The 23649-nt window shown below is 41.7% G+C and overlaps 1 protein-coding gene across 1 annotated transcript in view; it reads right to left on the bottom strand.

The window, feature by feature from the left end:
- The window catches only part of LOC128687209 (uncharacterized), a 273243-nt gene that overhangs the window by 224027 nt on the left and 25567 nt on the right, over positions 1-23649 (bottom strand). The window contains exon 3 of the mRNA XM_070098518.1: positions 9879-9995. Within this exon, the coding sequence (XP_069954619.1) occupies positions 9879-9995 (117 nt within the window). The remainder of the gene's footprint in view (positions 1-9878; positions 9996-23649) is intronic.

Raw genomic sequence — 23649 nt, 5'->3', positions numbered from 1 at the left:
ATACTGGAACTTGACACTTCTCACAGAGAGGAACAGGGTGCCTCTCCACGAGATACCCATGAGTAAGACGAGTGTGGACAATGTGAAGACGAGAGAGAGTAGTCTCCCAACCTCGGCACTGATGACAAAAAGACAGCCAGTAACCTATGCTCAGTTTAATAGAATGAAGTTTGTTACCGAGTAGAGTTGACCAACGTTGTTGCCAATGGGTGTGAAGGTGGGTAGCTATTACACCAAAATACAGTGGAACCTCTACTTGCAAGTTTAATCCATTCCATGACCTTGCTCGCAACTGGATTTGCTTGTTTGCAGAGTCAATTTTCCTCATTTAAATTAATTGAAATGCAATTACGTAATCCATTCCAGTGGAATTCTGTACTTCAATAATTTCACTAATATCAACTCTACGGCTTATTTATCTATCTCACTTCATCTAATATGACATAATAAACAATATAAATAACATACAAACCTGATATATACTCTAAAATGAATAAAGTATGTCATTCATGTGGTGGTATGGGCGGTGTCGGCGGTGGACGAGAGTTTGTCTGGAGACCGGGCAAAATACTTCATGAATAATTTCGCTAATATCATCTATACGGCTGACACTTATTGTATTGTCTCTTAACGTGCTAGTGACACCCCTGCTTTTCATTGGGGGGATGTTGCATCGTCTGCCGAGTCTTTTGCCTTCGTTGCGAGTGATTTTCGTGTGCAAGTTCGGTACTAGCCCCTCTAGGATTTTCCAGGTGTATATAATCATGTACAGTGGTCCCTCAATAATCGTCTAGCCTGAAAGTCATCCATTTCGAAAATAGACCCATTATTTCGTCTAAACATTGGCTCATAAAATGGTCCGTTAACTCGCTAATCATATTTCGTCCTGGACGCGTACTCACGGCTCTGAGCCGTTCCCAGCCAGTATGCCATTGTTTACCAGTGAGCGACGGTCCCCTCACGTGTTCATACGAAATTTTTCATAATATTCCATTCATCTTAGTGCTTGCAAGTGCTAAATAAGCTACCATGGCTCCAAAGAAAGCTCCTAGTGCCAAACCTTTGGTAAAGAAGGTGAGAAATACGACTGAATTTAAGAAAAACATCATTGAACAATATGGAAGGAGCAAGAGTTTCAGCAGGAAGAGCAACAGATCGCAGCTCAGAATCTTGCTGCAGAGGAGGAGGAAGAGAGATGGAAGAAGGTGCCTTCTTCAGAAATTAAGGAGATTTTTGAAATGTGGGGTAGGATGGAAAGATTTATGGAGAAACATCATCCTGAGAAGGATGTTGCAAGCCATATCGGCAACTTGTACAGTGACAGAGTCTTGGCCCATTTTAGGGAAGTTTTAAAGAGACACCAGAAACAGAGCTCTCTGGACACTTTTTTTGCGAGACAGGACTCCAGTGACTCTCAAGCTGGTCCTAGTGGCATTAAGAAACAGAGAAGAGAAGTAACCCCAGAAAAGCACTTGGTACCTGAGGTGCTGATGGAAGGGGATTCCCCTTCCAAACAATAATTCAATCTCTCTCCTCCTCCAGTCTTCCATACACCAAGAAGAATCGCCAATAAAGGCAAGTGTTATGCTGTTAATGTTTCATTCATCATGTCCCACTGTATTGTTTATGTACTACATCTACAGTGGACCCCCACATACCGTATGCATCGCATACCGTACAATCCGCATACCGCTCGCTTTGATAGCAAAAATTTTGCCTCGCATACCGCCCAAAAACCCGCTCACCGCTCTTCGTCCGAGACGCGTCCAATGTGCGCCCTCAGCCAGCCTCACATGTTCCGCCGGTGGCATTGTTTACCAGCCAGCCTCCGCGGTAACATCCAAGCATACAATCGGAATATTTCGTATTATTACAGTGTTTTCGGTGCTTTATCTGGAAAATAAGTGACCATGGGCCCCAAGAAAGCTTCTAGTGCCAACCCTACAGGAATAAGGGTGAGAATTCCTAAAGAGATGAAGAAAGAGATCATTGATAAGTATGAAAGTGGAGTGCGTGTCGCCGACCTGGTCAGGTTGTACAAGAAACCCAAATCAACCATCTCTACTATTGTGGGCAACAGAAAGGCAATCAAGGAAGCTGTTCTTGCCAAAGGTTTAACTGTGTTTTCGAAACAGAGATCGCAAGTGATGGAAGATGTTGAGAGACTCTTATTGGTGTGGATAAATGAAAAACAGCTAGCAGGAGATAGCGTCTCTCAAGCGATCATAAGCGAAAAGGCTAGGAAGTTGCATGAGGATTTAATTAAAAAAATGCCTGCAACTAGTGATGATGTGAGTGAATTTAAGGCCAGCAAAGGTTGGTTTGAGAGATTTAAGAAGCGTAGTGGCATACATAGTGTGATAAGGCATGGTGAGGCTGCCAGTTCGGACCACAAAGCACCTGAAAAATATGTGCAGGAATTCAAGGAGTACATAGACAGTGAAGGACTGAAACCTGAACAAGTGTTTAATTGTGATGAAACAGGCCTGTTTTGGAAGAAAATGCCAAGCAGGACCTACATTACTGAGGAGGAAAAGGCACTCCCAGGACATAAGCCTATGAAAGACAGGCCTACTCTGTTGATGTTTGCCAATGCTAGTGGTGATTGCAAAGTGAAGCCTTTATTAGTGTATCACTCTGAAACTCCCAGACCGTTCAGGCAAAAGAATGTCCTCAAGGAGAATTTGTGTGTGCTGTGGAGGGCAAACAGTAAGGCATGGGTCACTAGGGACTTTTTCTATGACTGGTTACACCATGCATTTGCCCCCAATGTGAAAAATTACCTAACTGAAAAGAAATTAGAACTTAAGTGCCTCCTGTGTTAGACAATGCCCCTGGTCATCCTACAGACGTGGCAGAGCGACTTTATGGGGACATGAAATTCATTAAGGTGAAGTTTTTGCCTCCCAATACCACTCCTCTCCTGCAGCCCATGGACCAGCAGGTTATTGCAAACTTCAAAAAACTGTACACAAAAGCTCTGTTTGAAAGGTGCTTTGTAGTGACCTCAGAAACTCAACTGACTCTAAGAGAGTTTTGGAAAGATCATTTTACCATCCTCAATTGTGTAAACCTTATAGGTAAGGCTTGGGAGGGAGTGACTAAGAAGACCTTGAACTCTGCTTGGAAGAAACTGTGGCCAGAATGTGTAGACAAAAGGGATTTTGAAGGGTTTGAGGCTAACCCTGAGAGGATTATGCCAGTTGAGGAATCCATTGTGGCATTGGGAAAGTCCTTAGGGTTGGAGGTTAGTGGGGATGATGTGGAAGAGTTGGTGGAGGAGGACAATGAAGAATTAACCACTGATGAGCTGATAGATCAACTTCAACAGCAAGAGGCCAGACCTGAGGAAACTGGTTCAGAGGAGGGGAGAGAGAAATTGAAGAAGTTGCCTACTACAAAGATTAAGGAAATCTGTGCAAAGTGGCTTGAAGTGCAAACCTTCATGGATGAAAATCACCCTCACACAGCTATTGCAAGCCGTGTTGGCAACCTGTACACTGACAATGTTGTGAAACACTTTAGGGAAGTCATAAAGGAACGAGAGGTACAGGCCACTATGGACAGATATGTTGTGCGACAGAAGTCCAGTGACTCTGAAGCTGGTCCTAGTGGCATTAAAAGAAGAAGGGAAGTAACCCCAGAAAAGGACTCGACACCTCAAGTCTTAATGGAAGGGGATTCCCCTTCTAAACACTAACACTCTCTCTCCCCTCCTCCCATCCCATCAATCATCACCAGATCTTCAATAAAAGTAAGTGTCATGTAATTGTGCATGCCTTTTTCAGTTTGTGTGTATTAAAATTAACATTTCATGTGGTAAAAAAAAAATTTTCTCATACTTTTGGGTGTCTTGCACGGATTAATTTGATTTCCATTATTTCTTAAGGGGAAAATTCATTCGCATACTGAACATTTCGCATAACAACCAGCCCTCTTGCACAGATTAAAGTCGCTATGCGGGGGTCCACTGTATATTTCATGTAAAAAATTTTTTTGTTTTAATACTTCTGGGTGTCAGGAATGGATTAATTGTATTTACATTATTTCTTATGGGGAAAATTGATTTGAAAATTGTCTATTTCGATAATAGCCCCACTTCCAGGAATGGATTACAGACGATAATTGAGGGACCACTGTATCTCTCCCGCCTGCGTTCCAGGGAGTACAGGTTCAGGAACTTCAAGTGCTCCCAGTAATTGGGGTGTTTTATCTCCGTTATGCAAGTTGTGAAGGTTCTCTGTACATTTTCTAGGTCAGTAATTTCACCTGCCTTGAAAGGTGCTGTTTTAGTGTGCAGCAATATTCCAGCCTAGATAGAACAAGTGCCCTGAAGGGTGTTATCATGGGCTTGGCATCTCTAGTTTTGACGGTTCTCATTATCCATCCTGTCATTTTTCTAGCAGATGCGATTGATATAATGTTATGGTCCTTGAAGGTGAGATCCTCCGACATGATCACTCCCAGGTCTTTGACGTTGGTTTTTTGCTCTATTTTGTGGCCGGAATTTGTTTTGTACTTTGATGAAGTTTTAATTTCCTCATGTTTACCATGTCAGAGTAAATGAAATTTCTCATCGTTGAACTTCATATTGTTTTCTGCAGCCCACTGAAAGATTTGGTTGATGTCCGTCTGGAGCCTTGCAGTGTCTGCAATGGAAGACACTGTCATGCAGATTCGGGTGCCATCTGCAAAGGAAGACACGGTGCTGTGGCTGACATCCTTGTCTATGTCAGATATGAGGATGAGAAACAAGATGGGAGCAAGTTCTGTGCGTTGTGGAACAGAGCTTTTCAACGTAGCTGCCTCAGATTTTACTCTGTTGACTACTACTCTTTGTGTTCTGTTTGTGAGGGAATTATAGGTCCATCTACCAACTTTTCCTGTTATCCCTTTAGCACGCATTTTGTGCGCTATTACGCCATTGTCACACTTGTTGAAGACTTTTGCAAAGTCTGTATATATTACATCTGCATTCTTTTTGTCTTCTAGTGCATCTAGGACCTTGTCGTAGTGATCCAGTAGTTGAGACAAACAGGAGCAACCTGCTCTAAACCCATGTTGCCCTGGGTTGTGTAATTGATGGGTATCTAGTTGGGTGGCAATCTTGCTTCTTAGGACCCTTTCAAAGATTTTTATGATATGGGATGTTAATGCTATCGGTCTGTAGTTCTTTGCTATTGCTTTACTGCCCCCTTTGTGGAGTGGGGCTATATCTGTTGCTTTTAGTAACTGTGGTACGACCCCTGTGTCCATGCTCCCTCTCCATAGGATGGTAAAAGCTCGTGATAGGGGCTTCTTGCAGTTCTTGATGAACACAGAGTTCCATGAGTCTGGCCCTGGGGCAGAGTGCACGGGCATGTCATTTATTGCCTGTTCGAAGTCATTTGGCGTCAGGATAACATCAGATAGGCTTGTGTTAACCAGATTCTGTGGCTCTCTCATAAAAAATTCATTTTGATCTTTGACTCTCAGTCTTTTTAGCGGTTTGCTAAAAACTGAGTCATATTGGGACTTGAGTAGCTCACTCATTTCCTTGCTGTCATCTGTGTAGGACCCATCTTGTTTAAGTAGGGGCCCAATACTGGATGTTATTCTCCACTTCGATTTGGCATAAGAAAAGAAATACTTTGGGTTTCTTTTGATTTCATTTATGGCTTTTAGTTCTTCCTGCGATTCCTGACTCCTATAAGCTTCATTTAGCTTAAGTTCAATGTTTGCTATTTCTCTGACCAGCGACTCCCTACGCATTTCAGATATATTGGCCTCTTTTAGCCGCTCTGTTATTCTTTTCCATTGCCTGTAAAGGGAGCACCTGTCTCTTTCTATTTTACATCTACTCCTTTTTCTTAAAGGAATAAGCCTTGAGCATACATCGAGTGCCACCAAGTTAATCTGTTCTAAGCATAAGTTGGGGTCTGTGTTGCTTAGTCTATCTTCCCAGCTTATATTGTTTAGGACTTGGTTTACTTGGTCCCACTTTAAGTTCTTGTTATTGAAGTTGAATTTGGTGAAGGCTCCCTCGTGACTAATCTCATTATGTCGGTCTGGGGTTCCGCGCATACATGTCTGAACCTCGATTTTGTTGTGATCTGAGTATATTGTTTTTGATATGGTGACATTTCGTATCAGATCATCATTGTTAGTGAAGAAGAGGTCTAGTGTATTCTCCAGTCTAGTAGGCTCTATTATTTGCTGGTTTAAGTTGAATTTTGTGCAGAGATTTAAAAGCTCGTCTGTGTGTGAGTTCTTGTCAGAGCTGCCTCCTGGTGTTATCACTGCAACAACATAATCTGCTATATTCCTCCATTTTAGGTGCCTCGAGTTGAAATCCACCAGGAGCAAGATGTTGGGGCAGGAGCTGGCAGATTTTCCAGACAGTGGTCAATTTTTAACAGCTGTTCCTGGAATTGCTGGGACGTTGCATCCGGAATCCGGAGGCTTATAGACTACCACAATGACTAGGTTTTGGTTCTCAATCTTTACTGCTAAAACTTCCACTACATCATTTGAGGCATTAAGCAGTTCTGTGCAAACAAGTGACTCTGCGATACAGGCCAACCCCCCTCCCTTTTGCCTGTTCACTCTGTCACATCTGTATAGGTTCTAACCTGGGATCCATAATTTGTTGTCCAAGTGATCCTTTATGTGGGTCTCTGTGAAAGCCGCGAACATTGCATTTGCCTCTGCAAGCAGTCCACGGATGAAAGGTATTTTGTTGTTCGTTGCTGGCTTTAGACCCTGTATATTTGCAAAGAAGAATGTCATTGGACTGGTGGTATTGGTGGTACTGGGAGGGACTTTTTTTCCGGCACTAGTATCTGTATCTGTTAGTTTGGAGTGGAGGCCATTGACTGTGGTTCCACTCCAGAAATGACTGGATTTGGTATACGATTTCTGCCATTTCCTGCCAGTTTTTTTTTTCTTCCTGGCACTAAAAAACCTCTCCCTCTTGAGTGGCTGTGGCTACCCAGGTTTTCCCATGGCCTGGATGTTTTGTATCTTTTTGTCCCCTTTAGATGGTATGCCTGGCAATTTAAGTTATAGCACAGTCTTTCCTGTACTGAAGAGGGACACATTTCAGGGTGAAAAAGCTTACAGGGAGTTTGCATTTTCCTGTTGTCATATGGGCACGGCATTTTCTAGGGTGGTCATAGTTGCACGTCCCGTCTGTTTTTCCAGATTTCCCATGTCTGCAGATACCAAGTGCATAGTATGTGCACAGGCTTGGTTTCCATTTGCCTTGGGTTTCTGTGACTGTATTCCCTGTTGGTGCATGTTTACCTGTCTCATTCCTATCCTCACTAGTACTAACAATGGAGCTCTCACCAGTTGTTTCTGGTAATATATCCTCACTATTGCTAGTGGAGTCCCCTTGTTTGCTATCTCCTGTGGTATTACTAGTTTGTAATATTGGTTTTGTTAGGTAAGACACATATGCAACAGTTAGGTATCTTTATTTTGAAACGTTTCGCCTACACAGTAGGCTTCTTCAGTCGAGTACAGAAAAGTTGATAGAAGCAGAAGAGACTTTAAGACGATGTAATCAGTCCATCACCCTTAATTGGTTTTATCTTGTCCTTGACTACACTTGTTTCCCCACTACAGCTCCTGTCTCCCTCGAGGTCATTTATATGCTTTCCCTCATGTGTACATTTACTGACTACCTGGACAGCACCTCCAACTTCACCATTACTGTCTTCCAGGACAGTACTTCCAGCCCCACATTTACTGTCTACCAGGGCAGCACCTCCAGCCTTACAGTTTCTGACTACATGGCCAGCATCAAGGGCGATACCATCCAGCCCAGACTTTTTATTTTCCCATCTGTTATAGAATGTTTCCAGGTTTTCTATGAAGGCTGCTTTGATGTTATCCTCTTTTAATACCAATGTGATTTTAGTCCACAGATTGATCTCATTTGGGCATACCCAAAAACACTTCCCTGATTTAATACTGCTTGTAGATAGTTCTTGGATATCTACACAAGGGGCGTGACACCAATTTTCACAAAAATGGCAAGTAATCCACGTGGAAGCCCATTTGTTTGATTTACTGCAGACTACACAGTGCTTCATAATGTGATTTGAATGGTCGATTTACTGTAATTCTTCTAGTAACCCCTTGAATATTCTACTAATAACCTCCTTAAAGTGAAGATCTGGCTATTTGTATTTCTATTTCTAACTATTTTATTTTTTTATTTTATTATCACACTGGCCGATTCCCACCAAGGCAGGGTGGCCCGAAAAAGAAAAACTTTCACCATCATTCACTCCATCACTGTCTTGCCAGAAGGGTGATTACACTACAGTTTTTAAACTGCAACATTAACACCCCTATTTCTAACTGTACTTGTATATTAGGACAGCTTACCGGTGTACGCTTCTGTTTTATATTTATTGTTTGTGTTTGATAAGGGCGCCTAAAACCCCGTCTGTTTACAGTCTGCTTTATTGTCCAACAAATCCGTATGAAACCGGTCAAGGGTTCGGACCAGCCAAGGGCTCAGAACCAGTCGGATCTGATCAGTGGGTCACTTATTTAAAACATATCTGGTCGGTGATTTGGGCTATCACATAAAGGAACTACTGGAAATTATTTAACCGAGTAATATGTGATTAGATTGATACAAAAGTATAACTTGCATGCTGAAGAACCGGTGACTGCTGGCAGCTCCTACAATGACAAACGGTCGAGGCCTCAACCCTTGTTTACAGCCTGAAGGTTTATCGATCACTGTATCTAGCTTTTCTAGGTTTTTTCCGTCTCCACCAAAACAAATGCTATATTATCACTACAGTTGACTGGCGAAATTATTGGAGGAAAGACGCTTTTTCTGGAGTAATATTTGCTTTTCGTTGTGTATATTGCGACCGCTGGTAACTACAGGTTATATGAATTTCACTGTATACGTCTGGTATTTCAAGAATGGAGAAAAAACTAATGAAAGTCACTCCATTCCACTAAGTACCATTATATTACTGGTTAGTTGCTACTACAATACTGAATTCTCCTATTCACTGGTATCACTAGATTATATGCGAGGTACACTAGCAGGCCAGAAAGATTATTAGAACAGCTGACCTGTGCGGTAAGTTTCTGGCGACTTCTGGCACCTGCCTCTTTAGGCCTATCACTTGCAATGTATTCAGACTTCTTAAAATAAATGTATTCATCACTCAATATAAGGATGAAAATATTTTAAGGCAAGTAATGTGTCCTCCATGGGGAAGTGGAACAGAATTCTTCCTCCGTAAGCCATGCGTGTTGTAAGAGGCGACTAAAATGCCAGGAGCAAGGGGCTAGTAACCCCTTCTCCTGTATATATTACTAAATTTAAAAAGAGAAACTTTAGTTTTTTCTTTTGGGCCACCCCGCCTCGGTGGGATATGGCTGGTATGTTGAAAGAAAGAAAGAAGTAATGTGTGTATTGTATATGCATTTTTTAGGCCTAACTCTTTTGCTCACTTCATATATGATAGTGTAAATGCATTATCAGGTTTTTATATGCATTTGAAATTGAAAAAAAGCTACGATTCACTTTACAGCGATTTTTGCTTTACAGAAGTAGCCCAGAACCTAACCTGCTATATAAGTGAGGCCCTCCTGTAAGTCATGGCTGGTCTCATTAACCACATTATTAAGTATAGTGCATACTGTTGAACATAAAGTGTAGGTTATGATATTTTATTAACAAAGACATTTTGTCCAATAGAGACTTATCATTTTTATTAATAAATTGCCATAACCTGTACATTGTGTCTTGTGTATATACTGACTGTATATTCTAACATTATAGAATAATGTTGCCATTGCCTCATTATATTAAAAAATAAAAGTTCAGCATAAACATAGATTAACTATATTCCACCTACACATGGATAGATGGCATTGCGTCCTCTGGAACGCGACGTCACACCATTCGCCACAAGGAGAGAGTTCACTGTCATAGAGTTGGTGACATCAGCTTCCTCAACTCCAGTTTCCAAGTCCTGCTAAGCAAGTACATATATTGAGAAGCATTCTACCAACACTGCTCTTATAAAGCAAATAATGAATGAAAAATAATACTGGTTAAATTTTCAATGTGAGAGAGAATATTATCTTCAGAAAAATGAGTTGGTGACACTATTTAACATATTTATTATTGTGTATGGCACCATTGTATGGTATCACACACAGTGATGAGATGTGATATTATTGATGATATGCAATACTGACAAGTTGATGAATAAGACACATGTGCAACACTTGGGAATCTTTACTACTAAGAGGACTTGATTCCTGGAGATGGGAAGTACAGTGCCAGCACTCTGAAGGAAGGGTGTTAATGTTGCAGTTTTATAACTGTAGTGTAAGCATGCCTCTGGCAAGACAGAGATGGAGTGAGTGATGATGAAAGTTTTTCTTCTTCGGGCCACCCTGCCTTGGTGGGAAATGGCTGATGTGTTAATAATTAATGTAATAATAGGACTGAACCTAGGTAGTAGGCTGGTAGACAGCAACTGCCCAGGGAGGTACTACCATCCTGCCAAGTGAGTGTAAAACGGAAGCCTGTAATTATTTTACATGATGGTAGGATTGCTGGTGTCTTTTTTTTGTCTCATACACATGCAAGATTTCAGGTACGTCTTGCTACTTCTACTTACACTTAGGTCACACAACACATACATGTACAAGCATATATATATACACACGGCTCTGGGTTTTCTTCCATGGGGAAGTGGAACAAAATTCTTCCTCCGTAAGCCATGCGTGTTGTAAGAGGCGACTAAAATGCCAGGAGCAAGGGGCTAGTAACCCCTTCTCCTGTATATATTACTAAATGTAAAAGGAGAAACTTTCGTTTATCCTTTTGGGCCACCCTGCCCAAAGGACTGAACACCTCCTACCAAGGGTGATGGAGAGATCACATCAGAACTATTTCTACTGTCCCCGGTGTTTTACTTGACTATTCAATTGAAGACTGATGTGCAGACGAAATGTTTTGGTAATAAAAATACCCAGGTGTTCTACACATGTCTAGTTCATCAAGAATGGAACAAGAGAACATATGCCAAACAAATAGGTACTTAAACACCTGAGAGATTAGGTAGCATTCACAGCTATATTTCATTATTAAAATTATGGAATCAAGAATGAAGGGGTAATATGAGAAACAGAAAATCAAAGTTTGATGGTAGTCAGAAAGAGGAAAGGATAATAACACTTTCAAGATCTGCACTGGTAGGTAGAAATGGCATATTACAAAATGTGAGAAATTAGATTAATGTGCAACACCTGGATATACAGGTATTAAAACTGGAGAGAGTGCAAGATGAGGTAATCAGTTCCTCAACTGTGCAGAAGTATACACAGAAGACAGTGGAAGATGAGGTAATCAGTCCCTCAACCTAGAAGTCAGTATGTAGTACCAGGTTGAGAAGGACTCATTACCTCATCTTGAAATTTCTTGTGTGTATAGTTCTGCAAGGTTGAGGGACTGATTACCTAATCTTCCACTGTCTTCTGTGTAGAGTTCTGCAAGACTGAGGAACTGATTATGCAGTCTCCTCCTGTCTCCATTTTCAATACCCACAAATATTTTTGCATTGAACTGATAAAGCCATTGGTTGGCAGAATACCCAGGTGATGCACGTGTGTCTAATATCTTGCTTTCACGGTAATGTTTACCATTACTGTAATGACACAGAAGGGCCATTGTTGGGATGCACTGTCGAATTAGGGATAGGCTTTGTAGCCTGGAACTGGTAGAACAAGAGTCGAAGTCTTCAAGAAGAAGCTGGACTACTACCCCTGTCATGTGCCAGATCAACCAGGCTGTGATGGATATATGGTCCATCAAGCTGCTAACAAAAGCAGCCTGGTTGAACAGGAAAGCAACATGGAAACCCTGCCAAAGGACAGACTACAAGGTAGAATCACCCTCATAACTGATGACAAGTTTGTCACAGTGGTAAATCTACACAGCTGTTATAGACTATACCCAACTTTTTTAATATGACAAGAATAGTAGGGTGGAGTAAGACGAGTTGAATTTTTATTAAGAGAGATTGGTAAGCAAGTTTCTAGGTAGTAGGCTGATAGACAGCAACCACCCAGGAAGGTGATAAATTAGACACATGTGCAACTCTTGGGTATCTTTATTGAGGAAACGCTTCACCACACAGTGGCTTCATCAGTCCATACAAAGGAGAAACTTGAAGAACAGGAGGAGAATGAGGTAATCAGTCCCTCAACCTTGAGTCGACGTGGTCAGTCCATCAATCTTGAATAGAATACGGCATAAGTGTGGAGAAGGAGCTTATAAACCGTAGGCAGGAAAGGTGCAGCAGTCGTAGGTGGTGTCACATTTGTCCAATGTGGAAGTAGGTTGTGCCCAAGGGTTAGGCAAGCGAAGAATTCCCAAGTATTAAGATCCCAAGAAGTTGCAGTGTCTGACAGGATTGTAGATGAATGGTTCAGAGAACCGACACATTGATAAATTAGACACGTGTCTAATTTATCAACGTGTCGGTTCTCTGAACCATTCATCTACCACCCAGGAAGGTACTACCGTCCTGCAAGCGAGTGTAAAACAGAGGCCGCCTGTAATTGTTTTACATGATGGTAGGATTGCTGGTGTTGTTTTTCCTGTCTCATAAACATAATACCTTTGTAACTTGTCATGATTGTGACCAGATCTACCTGGAGTTCATTACCTTTGTAACTTGCTCAGGTACCAAAACTTTGGGGCCCAATCGCTGGACCCATTATGTACCTCTGTAATCTTTTGATTACCACCCTCAGGATGGGTATGGGGTGCATAATAAAGATATTAAACTAAAAAAACTAAACATGCAAGATTTCAGGTATATCTTGCTACTTCTACTTATACTTAGGCCACACTACACATGCATGTACAAGCATATAAATATACACACACACCCCTCTGGGTTTTCTTCTATTTTCTTGCTAGTCCTTGTTTATTTTCACTTATCTCCATGGAGAAGTGGAACAGAATTCTTCCTCCGTAAGTTACCCATGCGTGTCGTAAGAGGCGACTAACATGCTTGGAGCAAGGGGCTAGTAACCCCTTTTCCTGTATATATTACTAAATTTAAAAGGAGAAGCTTTTGTTTTTCCTTTTGGGCCACCCTGCCTCGGTGGGATACCTGGAGTTTAGCTGGAGAGAGTTCCGGGAGTCAACGCCCCCATGGCCCGGTCTGTAACCAGGCCTCCTGGTGGATCAGAGACTGATCAACCAGGCTGTTACTGCTGGCTGCACGCAATCCAACGTACAAGCCACAGCCCGGCTGGTCAGGTACCGACTTTAGGTGCTTGTCCATTACCTTTGTAACTTGTGAGTTCATTACCTTTGTAACTTGTGAGTTCATTACCTTGTACCTAGTTCAGCCATCAAAACTTTGGAGGCCGGTCCCTGGACCCATTGTGTACCTCTGTAATCTGTAAATACCTTTGTAACTTGTCATGATTGTGACTAGACCTACCTGGAGTTCATTACCTTTGTAAATTGTGAGTTCATTACCTTTGTAAAATGTGAATTCATTACCTCTGTAACTTGCTCAGCTATCAAAACTTTGAGGCCCAGTCCCTGGACCAATTATGTACCTCTGTAATCTTTTGACTACCGCCCACAGGATGGGTATGGGGTGCATAATAAACATATTAAACTAACTCCAGTGCCAGCTTGAAGAATGCCAGGGGTCTATTGGTAATCCCCCTTAAGTATGCTAGGAGGCAGCTGAGCAGTCTCAGGCCCCTGACACTTATTGTATTGTCTCTTAACGTGCTAGTGACACCCCTGCTTTTCATTGGGGAAATGTTACATTGTCTGCCAAGTCGTTTGCTTTCGTTGTGAGTGATTTTCGTGTGCAAGTTCGGTACTAGTCCCTCTAGGATTTTCCAGGTGTATATAATCATGTATCTCTCCCACCTGCATTCCAGGGAATACAGGTTCAGGAACTTCAAGCGCTCTCAGTAATTGAGGCATTTTATCTCCGTTATGCGTGCCGTGAAGGTTCTCTGTACATTTTCTAGGTCAGCAATTTCACCTGCCTTGAAAGGTGCTGTTAGTGCGCAGCAGTATTCCAGCCTAGATAGAACAAGCGACCTGAAGTGTCATCATGGGCTTGGCATCCCTAGTTTTGAAGGTTCTCATTATCCATCCTGTCATTTTTCTAGCAGCTGCGATTGATACAATGTTATGGTCTTTGAAGGTGAGATCCTCCGACATTATCACTCCCAGGTCTTTGACGTTGGTTTTTCACTCTATTTTGTGGTTGGAATTTGTTTTGTACTCTGATGAAGTTTTAATTTTCTCATATTTACCATATTACATACAGTGGACCCTCGACCAGCGATATTAATCCGTTCCTGAGAGCTCATCGTTAATCAAAATTATTGTTAGTCGAGTTAATTTTACCCATAAGAAATAATGGAAATCAAATTAATCCGTTCCTGACACCCCAAAGTATTGAAAAAAAAAATTTTTACCACATGAAATATTGATTTTAATACACACAAATTGAAGAAGATATGCACAGTTACATGACACTTACCTTTATTGAAGATCTGGTGATGATTGATGGGATGGGAGGAGCGGAGAGTGTTGATCTTCTTAGTGTTTAGAAGGGGAATCCCCTTCCATTAGCACTTGAGGTAGCAAGTCTTTTTCCGGGGTTACTTCCCTTGTTCTTTTAATGCCACTAGGACCAGCTTCAGAGTCACTGGACTTCTGTCGCACAACATATCTGTCCATAGAGGCCTGTACCTCCTGTTCCTTTATGTCATTTCTAAAGTGTTTCACAACATTGTCAATGTACAGGTTGCCAACACGGCTTGCAGTAGCTGTGTCAGGGTGACTTTCATCCATAAAGGTTTGCACTTTAAGCTACATTGCACAGATTTCCTTAATCTTAGAAGTAGGCAACTTCTTCAATTTCTCTCTCCCCTCCTCCGAAGCAGTTTCCTCAGATGTGGCCTCATGCTGATGATGATGATCTAGCAGCTCATCAGTGGTTAGTTCTTCATTGTCCTCCTCCACCAACTCTTCCACATCCTCCCCACTAACCTCTAACCCCAAGGACTTTCCCAATGCCACAATGGATTCCTCAACTGGCATAGGATTCTCAGGGTTAGCCTCAAACCCTTCAAAATCCCTTTTGTCTGCACATTCTGGCCACAGTTTTTTCCAAGCAGAGTTCAAGGTCCTCTTAGTCACTTCCTCCCAAGCCTTACCTATAATGTTTACACAATTGAGGATGGTAAAGTGATCTTTCCAAAACTCTCTTAGAGTCAGTTGAGTTTCTGAGGTCACTACAAAGCACCTTTCAAACATAGCTTTTGTGTACAGTTTCTTGAAGTTGGAAATGACCTGCTGGTCCATGAGCTGCAGGAGAGGAGTGGTAATAGGAGGCAAAAACTTTACCTTAATGAAGCTCATGTCCCTAGAAAGTCGCTCTGACAAGTCTGAAGGATGACCAGGAGCATTGTTTAATACCAGGAGGCACTTAAGGTCTAATTTCTTTTCAATTAGGTAATTTTTCACAGTGGGGGCAAATGCATGGTGTAACCAGTCATAGAAAAGGTCCCTAGTGACCCATGCCTTACTGTTTGCCCTCCACATCACACACAAATTAGCCTTGAGGACATTGTTTTTCCTGAACACTCTGGGAGTTTCAGAGTGATACACCAATAAAGGCTTCACTTTGCAATCACCACTAGCATTGGCACACATCAACAGAGTAGGCCTGTCTTTCATAGGCTTATGTCCTGGGAGTGCCTTTTCCTCCTGAGTAATGTAGGTCCTGCTTGGCATTTTCTTCCAAAACAGGCCTGTTTTGTCACAATTAAACACTTGTTCAGGTTTCAGTCCTTCACTGTCTATGTACTCCTTGAATTCCTGCACATATTTTTCAGCCGCTTTGTGGTCCGAACTGGCAGCCTCACCATGCCTTATCACACTATGAATGCCACAACGCTTCTTAAATCTCTCAAACCAACCTTTGCTGGCCTCGAATTCACTCACATCACCACTAGTTGCTGGCATTTTTTTAATTAAATCGTCATGCAACTTCCTAGCCTTTTCACATATGATTGCTTGAGAGATGCTATCTCCTGCTATCTGTTTTTCGTTTATCCACACCAATAAGAGTCTCTCAACATCTTCTATCACTTGCGATCTCAGTTTCGAAAAAATAGTTGCACCTTTGGCAAGAACAGCTTCCTTGATTGCCGTTTTCTTGGCCACAATAGTAGCGATGGTTGATTGGGGTTTACTATACAACCTGACCAGCTCGGAGACAAGCACTCCACTTTCATACTTAGCAATGATCTCTTTCTTCATCTCCATAGTAATTCTCACCCTTTTTGCTGTAGGGTTTCCACTAGAAGCTTTCTTGGGGCCCATGGTGACAATTTTTGCAGGTGATAATATGAAATGTTCCAATTGTATGTTTACAAGCGACAGCGGTGGCTGGCTGGCTTGTAAACACTGGCACCCATGGGACAAGTGAGGCACGCTCAGGCCAAAGTGGACGCGTCTCGAACGGAACGAATAGTGTTGGTCGGGTTTTTTTAGCGCTAGTCGAGGCAAAATTTTTGCGTTAAAATGTATCGCTAGTCGGATTTATCGTTAATCGATGCCATCGTTGGTCGAGGGTCCACTGTATTTTATATTAACACACTGGCCGATTCCCACCAAGGCAGGGTGGCCCGAAAAAGAAAAGCTTTCACCATCATTCACTCCATCACTGTCTTGCCAGAAGGGTTTACCTGGAGTTTACCTGGAGAGAGTTCCGGGGGTCAACGCCCCCGCGGCCCGGTCTGTGACCAGGCCTCCTGATCAACCAGGCTGTTGCTGCTGGCTGCACGCAAACCAACTTACGAGCCACAGCCCAGCTGATCAGGAACTGACTTTAGGTGCTTGTCCAGTGCCAGCTTGAAGACTGCCAGGGGTCTGTTGGTAATCCCCCTTATGTGTGCTGGGAGGCAGTTGAACAGTCTCGGGCCCCTGACACTTATTGTATGGTCTCTTAACGTGCTAGTGACACCCCTGCTTTTCATTGGGGGGATGGTGCATCGTCTGCCAAGTCTTTTGCTTTCGTAGTGAGTGATTTTCATGTGCAAGTTCGGTACTAGTCCCTCTAGGATTTTCCAGGTGTATATAATCATGTATCTCTCCCTCCTGCATTCCAGGGAATACAGGTTTAGGAACCTCAATCGCTCCCAGTAATTGAGGTGTTTTATCTCCGTTAAGCGCGCCGTGAAAGTTCTCTGTACATTTTCTAGGTCGGCAATTTCACCTGCCCTGAAAGGTGCTGTTAGTGTGCAGCAATATTCCAGCCTAGATAGAACAAGTGACCTGAAGAGTGTCATCATGGGCTTGGCCTCCCTAGTTTTGAAGGTTCTCATTATCCATCCTGTCATTTTTCTAGCAGATGCGATGGATACAATGTTATGGTCCTTGAAGGTGAGCTCCTCCGACATAATCACTCCCAGGTCTTTGACGTTGGTGTTTCGCTCTATTTTGTGGCCAGAATTTGTTTTGTACTCTGATGAAGATTTAATTTCCTCATGTTTACCATATCTGAGTAATTGAAATTTCTCATCGTTGAACTTCATATTGTTTTCTGCAGCCCACTGAAAGATTTGGTTGATGTCCGCCTGGAGCTTTGCAGAGTCTGCAATGGAAGACACTGTCATGCAGATTCGGTTGTCATCTGCAAAGGAAGACACGGTGCTGTGGTTGACATCCTTGTCTATGTCGGATATGAGGATGAGGAACAAGATGGGAGCGAGTACTGTGCCTTGTGGAACAGAGCTTTTCACCGTAGCTGCCTCGGACTTTACTCTGTTGACGACTACTCTCTCTGTTCTGTTAGTGAGGAAATTGTAGATCCATCGACCGACTTTTCCTGTTATTCCTTTAGCAAGCATTTTGTGCGCTATTACGCCATGGTCACACTTGTCGAAGGCTTTTGCAAAGTCTGTATATATTACATCTGCATTCTTTTTGTCTTTTAGTGCATTTAGGACCATGTCGTAGTGATCCAATAGTTGAGACAGACAGGAGCGACCTGTTCTAAACCCATGTTGCCCTGGGTTGTGTAACTGATGGGTTTCTAGATGGGTGGTGATCTTGCTTCTTAGGACCCTTTCAAAGATTTTTATGATATGGGATGTTAGTGCTATTGGTCTGTAGTTCTTTGCTGTTGCTTTACTGCCCCCTTTGTGGAGTGGGGCTATGTCTGTTGTTTTTAGTAACTGTGGGACGACCCCCGTGTCCATGCTCCCTCTCCATAGGATGGAAAAGGCTCGTGATAGGGGCTTCTTGCAGTTCTTGATGAACACAGAGTTCCACGAGTCTGACCCTGGGGCAGAGTGCATGGGTGTTGCAACCCCTGAATGGGTTACAATGATTATTATTTTTTTATTATCACACTGGCCGATTCCCACCAAGGCAGGGTGGCCCGAAAAAGAAAAACTTTCACCATCATTCACTCCATCACTGTCTTGCCAGAAGGGTGCTTTACACTACAGTTTTTAAACTGCAACATTAACACCCCTCCTTCAGAGTGCAGGCACTGTACTTCCCATCTCCAGGACTCAAGTCCGGCCTGCCGGTTTCCCTGAATCCCTTCATAAATGTTACTTTGCTCACACTCCAACAGCACGTCAAGTATTAAAAACCATTCGTCTCCATTCACTCCTATCAAACACGCTCCTTTACCCCCTCCCTCCAACCCTTCCTAGGCCGACCCCTACCCCGCCTTCCTTCCACTACAGACTGATACACTCTTGAAGTCATTCTGTTTCGCTCCATTCTCTCTACATGTCCGAACCACCTCAACAACCCTTCCTCAGCCCTCTGGACAACAGTTTTGGTAATCCCGCACCTCCTCCTAACTTCCAAACTACGAATTCTCTGCATTATATTCACACCACACATTGCCCTCAGACATGACATCTCCACTGCCTCCAGCCTTCTCCTCGCTGCAACATTCATCACCCACGCTTCACACCCATATAAGAGCGTTGGTAAAACTATACTCTCATACATTCCCCTCTTTGCCTCCAAGGACAAAGTTCTTTGTCTCCACAGACTCCTAAGTGCACCACTCACTCTTTTTCCCCCATCAATTCTATGATTCACCTCATCTTTCATAGACCCATCCGCTGACACGTCCACTCCCAAATATCTGAATACGTTCACCTCCTCCATACTCTCTCCCTCCAATCTGATATTCAATCTTTCATCACCTAATCTTTTTGTTATCCTCATAACCTTACTCTTTCCTGTATTCACCTTTAATTTTCTTCTTTTGCACACCCTACCAAATTCATCCACCAATCTCTGCAACTTCTCTTCAGAATATCCCAAGAGCACAGTGTCATCAGCAAAGAGCAGCTGTGACAACTCCCATTTTGTGTGTGATTCTTTATCTTTTAACTCCACGCCTCTTGCCAAGACCCTCGCATTTACTTCTCTTACAACCCCATCTATAAATATATTAAACAACCACGGTGACATCACACATCCTTGTCTAAGGCCTACCTTTACTGGGAAAAAATTTCCCTCTTTCCTACATACTCTAACTTGAGCCTCACTATCCTCATAAAAACTCTTCACTGCTTTCAGTAACCTACCTCCTACACCATACACTTGCAACATCTGCCACATTGCCCCCCTATCCACCCTGTCATACGCCTTTTCCAAATCCATAAATGCCACAAAGACCTCTTTAGCCTTATCTAAATACTGTTCACTTATATGTTTCACTGTAAACACCTGGTCCACACACCCCCTACCTTTCCTAAAGCCTCCTTGTTCATATGCTATCCTATTCTCCGTCTTACTCTTAATTCTTTCAATTATAACTCTACCATACACCTTACCAGGTACACTCAACAGACTTATCCCCCTATAATTTTTGCACTCTCTTTTATCCCCTTTGCCTTTATACAAAGGAACTATGCATGCTCTCTGCCAATCCCTAGGTACCTTACCCTCTTCCATACATTTATTAAATAATTGCACCAACCACTCCAAAACTATATCCCCACCTGCTTTTAACATTTCTATCTTTATCCCATCAATCCCGGCTGCCTTACCCCCTTTCATTTTACCTACTGCCTCACGAACTTCCCCCACACTCACAACTGGCTCTTCCTCACTCCTACAAGATGTTATTCCTCCTTGCCCTATACACGAAATCACAGCTTCCCTATCTTCATCAACATTTAACAATTCCTCAAAATATTCCCTCCATCTTCCCAATACCTCTAACTCTCCATTTAATAACTCTCCTCTCCTATTTTTAACTGACAAATCCATTTGTTCTCTAGGCTTTCTTAACTTGTTAATCTCACTCCAAAACTTTTTCTTATTTTCAACAAAATTTGTTGATAACATCTCACCCACTCTCTCATTTGCTCTCTTTTTACATTGCTTCACCACTCTCTTAACTTCTCTCTTTTTCTCCATATACTCTTCCCTCCTTGCATCACTTCTACTTTGTAAAAACTTCTCATATGCTAACTTTTTCTCCCTTACTACTCTCTTTACATCATCATTCCACCAATCGCTCCTCTTCCCTCCTGCACCCACTTTCCTGTAACCACAAACTTCTGCTGAACACTCTAACACTACATTTTTAAACCTAGCCCATACCTCTTCGACCCCATTGCCTATGCTCTCATTAGCCCATCTATCCTCCAATAGCTGTTTATATCTTACCCTAACTGCCTCCTCTTTTAGTTTATAAACCTTCACCTCTCTCTTCCCTGATGCTTCTATTCTCCTTGTATCCCATCTACCTTTTACTCTCAGTGTAGCTACAACTAGAAAGTGATCTGATATATCTGTGGCCCCTCTATAAACATGTACATCCTGAAGTCTACTCAACAGTCTTTTATCTACCAATACATAATCCAACAAACTACTGTCATTTCGCCCTACATCATATCATGTATACTTATTTATCCTCTTTTTCTTAAAATATGTATTACCTATAACTAAACCCCTTTCTATACAAAGTTCAATCAAAGGGCTCCCATTATCATTTACACCTGGCACCCCAAACTTACCTACCACACCCTCTCTAAAGGTTTCTCCTACTTTAGCATTCAGGTCCCCTACCACAATTACTCTCTCATTTGGTTCAAAGGCTCCTATACATTCACTTAACATCTCCCAAAATCTCTCTCTCTCCTCTGCATTTCTCTCTTCTCCAGGTGCATACACGCTTATTATGACCCACTTCTCGCATCCAACCTTTACTTTAATCCACATAATTCTTGAATTTACACATTCATATTCTCTTTTCTCCTTCCATAACTGATCATTTAACATTACTGCTACCCCTTCCTTTGCTCTAACTCTCTCAGATACTCCAGATTTAATCCCATTTATTTCCCCCCACTGAAACTCTCCTACCCCCTTCAGCTTTGTTTCGCTTAGGGCCAGGACATCCAACTTCTTTTCATTCATAACATCAGCAATCATCTGTTTCTTGTCATCCGCACTACATCCACGCACATTTAAGCAACCCAGTTTTATAAAGTTTTTCTTCTTCTCTTTTTTAGTAAATGTATACAGGAGAAGGGGTTACTAGCCCATTGCTCCCGGCATTTTAGTCGCCTCATACGACACGCATGGCTTACGGAGGAAAGATTCTTTTCCACTTCCCCATGGACAATAGAAGAAATAAAAAAGAACAAGAGCTATTTAGAAAAAGGAGAAAAACCTAGATGTATGTATATATATATATGCATGTGCGTGTCTGTGAAGTGTGACCAAAGTGTAAGTAGGAGTAGCAAGATATCCCTGTTATCTTAGCGTGTTTATGAGACAGAAAAAGAAAACCAGCAATCCTACCATCATGTAAAACAGTTACAGGTTTCTGTTTCACAGTCATCTGGCAGGACGGTAGTACTTCCCTGGGTGGTTGCTGTCTACCAACCTACTACCCTACTATTATTATGTATATATAATGTATATTACCTTTTCATTTAATTTTATATTGCTTATATTTGCAATAATAGCTAAATCGTAAATGTATGACTTTATATTATTATTTGACTGTTATATTGTTATTTAGCTTATGTTGTTAGGATGTATATAAAATGTGCTCAGTTAGTCTTGATTGTCAAACTACTGTAATTATCGCTTGTCGCTCGTTATACTGCCGGCTTCTGAGCTGCAGTTGTCCACGTAGCTATCACGTGATCGAGGGGGGGGGTGTCCTCACCTCTCGTGAAGTAGTCAGTCTGCTCGAGACTCGCTTGCTGGTTGGACAGATTGTCTGTCTCATTATTCTTGTTAGTTCTGTAGAACTTTGTTCACAGAACATTGTAAAGACTTAGTGATTTTCGACGTTGTACTGAGGTTGTGTGTCGCTTAGACACTCTGAACATCTCAGGTCCTTAGCTATAGCTTCTGACCTAATTTTGTACTGGTTCCTGTGTATTGTCACAGTCACAATTTTACCTATGCTGAACATAGATTCAGTAGTATGGGAGTTTGGTAACTTTTGTGGAGGATCTGTTGATGGTCCCTACTTAGTGTCGTTATATTATCTCCTTGTTCCTGATTCTGTGTCGCAGTCGCTTGATATTGCATTGCTATTGGGCTTAGCATTCTTTGTTGTTCAAGCAGACTGTTCGGGTTGCCAGTCGGTCAAGATGTTAGTTTATTTGAGGACTTTGTCAGTCACTTGTTTAAGTCTTATCCGAGTCTTGAGACATAGCTAACTACTTAAGAGCACTTACACGCATACACACACTTACCTGTACATATTTGTAATATCTTATTAAATGTTAATGTACCAGACGGTACTTAAGAATTATAAATGTGATATGTGCTTTCAGCACAATAATATTGAACTCGAGAGACTGATTTTATTTTGATTGCTGTAATTAATTTAATTTGATAATATACCTCTAGACAACTTACTGCTTAATAAATTTATTAAATTTTAATTTCTCTAGTTAGTAGCCTACCAGTTGTAATCCTAAAGCGCTATTAAACAATACTGAATTTTAACCCTTTCAGGGTCCAAGGCCCAAATCTTGAGTCACGCACCAGTGTCCAAGAATTTTCAAAAAAAAAATTTGTTATTTTTTCTTATGAAATCGTAGAGAATCTTTTTGTGAAGGTAATAAAACAAAAAGTACGAAATTTGGTGGAAAATTGACGAAATTATGCTCTCGCGAATTTTGATGTGTCAGCGATATTTACGAATCGGCGATTTTGCCGACTTTGACTCCCATTTTAGGCCAATTACATTATTCCAGTCAACCAAATTCTTAGCTATTTCACTAGTATTACTTCTATTCTATCGATTGAGCACAAGAAATCGCCAAGTCAACTGTTTCAACTACAAAATAAAGTGATCGGAAATTGTCAATTTGGCCAATTTAACACAAAGTTCAAAATATTCCAATTTCAAAATAGGGTCCAGAATGAACAATGTAGGCATTCCTGGCACTAAACTAACATTTCCTCTGTTCATTAGTTATGTTTTGAGGCTTTACAAATAAATTCCATTTTGATTTTTTATTCACATAATGAATTTTTATTCACACCAAAAAATAGAAGATTTACTGTTATGCAATACTGTAATAATTGTATAAATATCATCA

The sequence above is a fragment of the Cherax quadricarinatus genome, chromosome 62 (genome assembly GCF_038502225.1).
Source record: "Cherax quadricarinatus isolate ZL_2023a chromosome 62, ASM3850222v1, whole genome shotgun sequence".
Lineage (NCBI taxonomy): Eukaryota > Metazoa > Arthropoda > Malacostraca > Decapoda > Parastacidae > Cherax > Cherax quadricarinatus.
The sequence above is the reverse complement of the archived record's forward strand: the minus strand, read 5'-3'. Positions and strand labels throughout refer to the sequence as shown.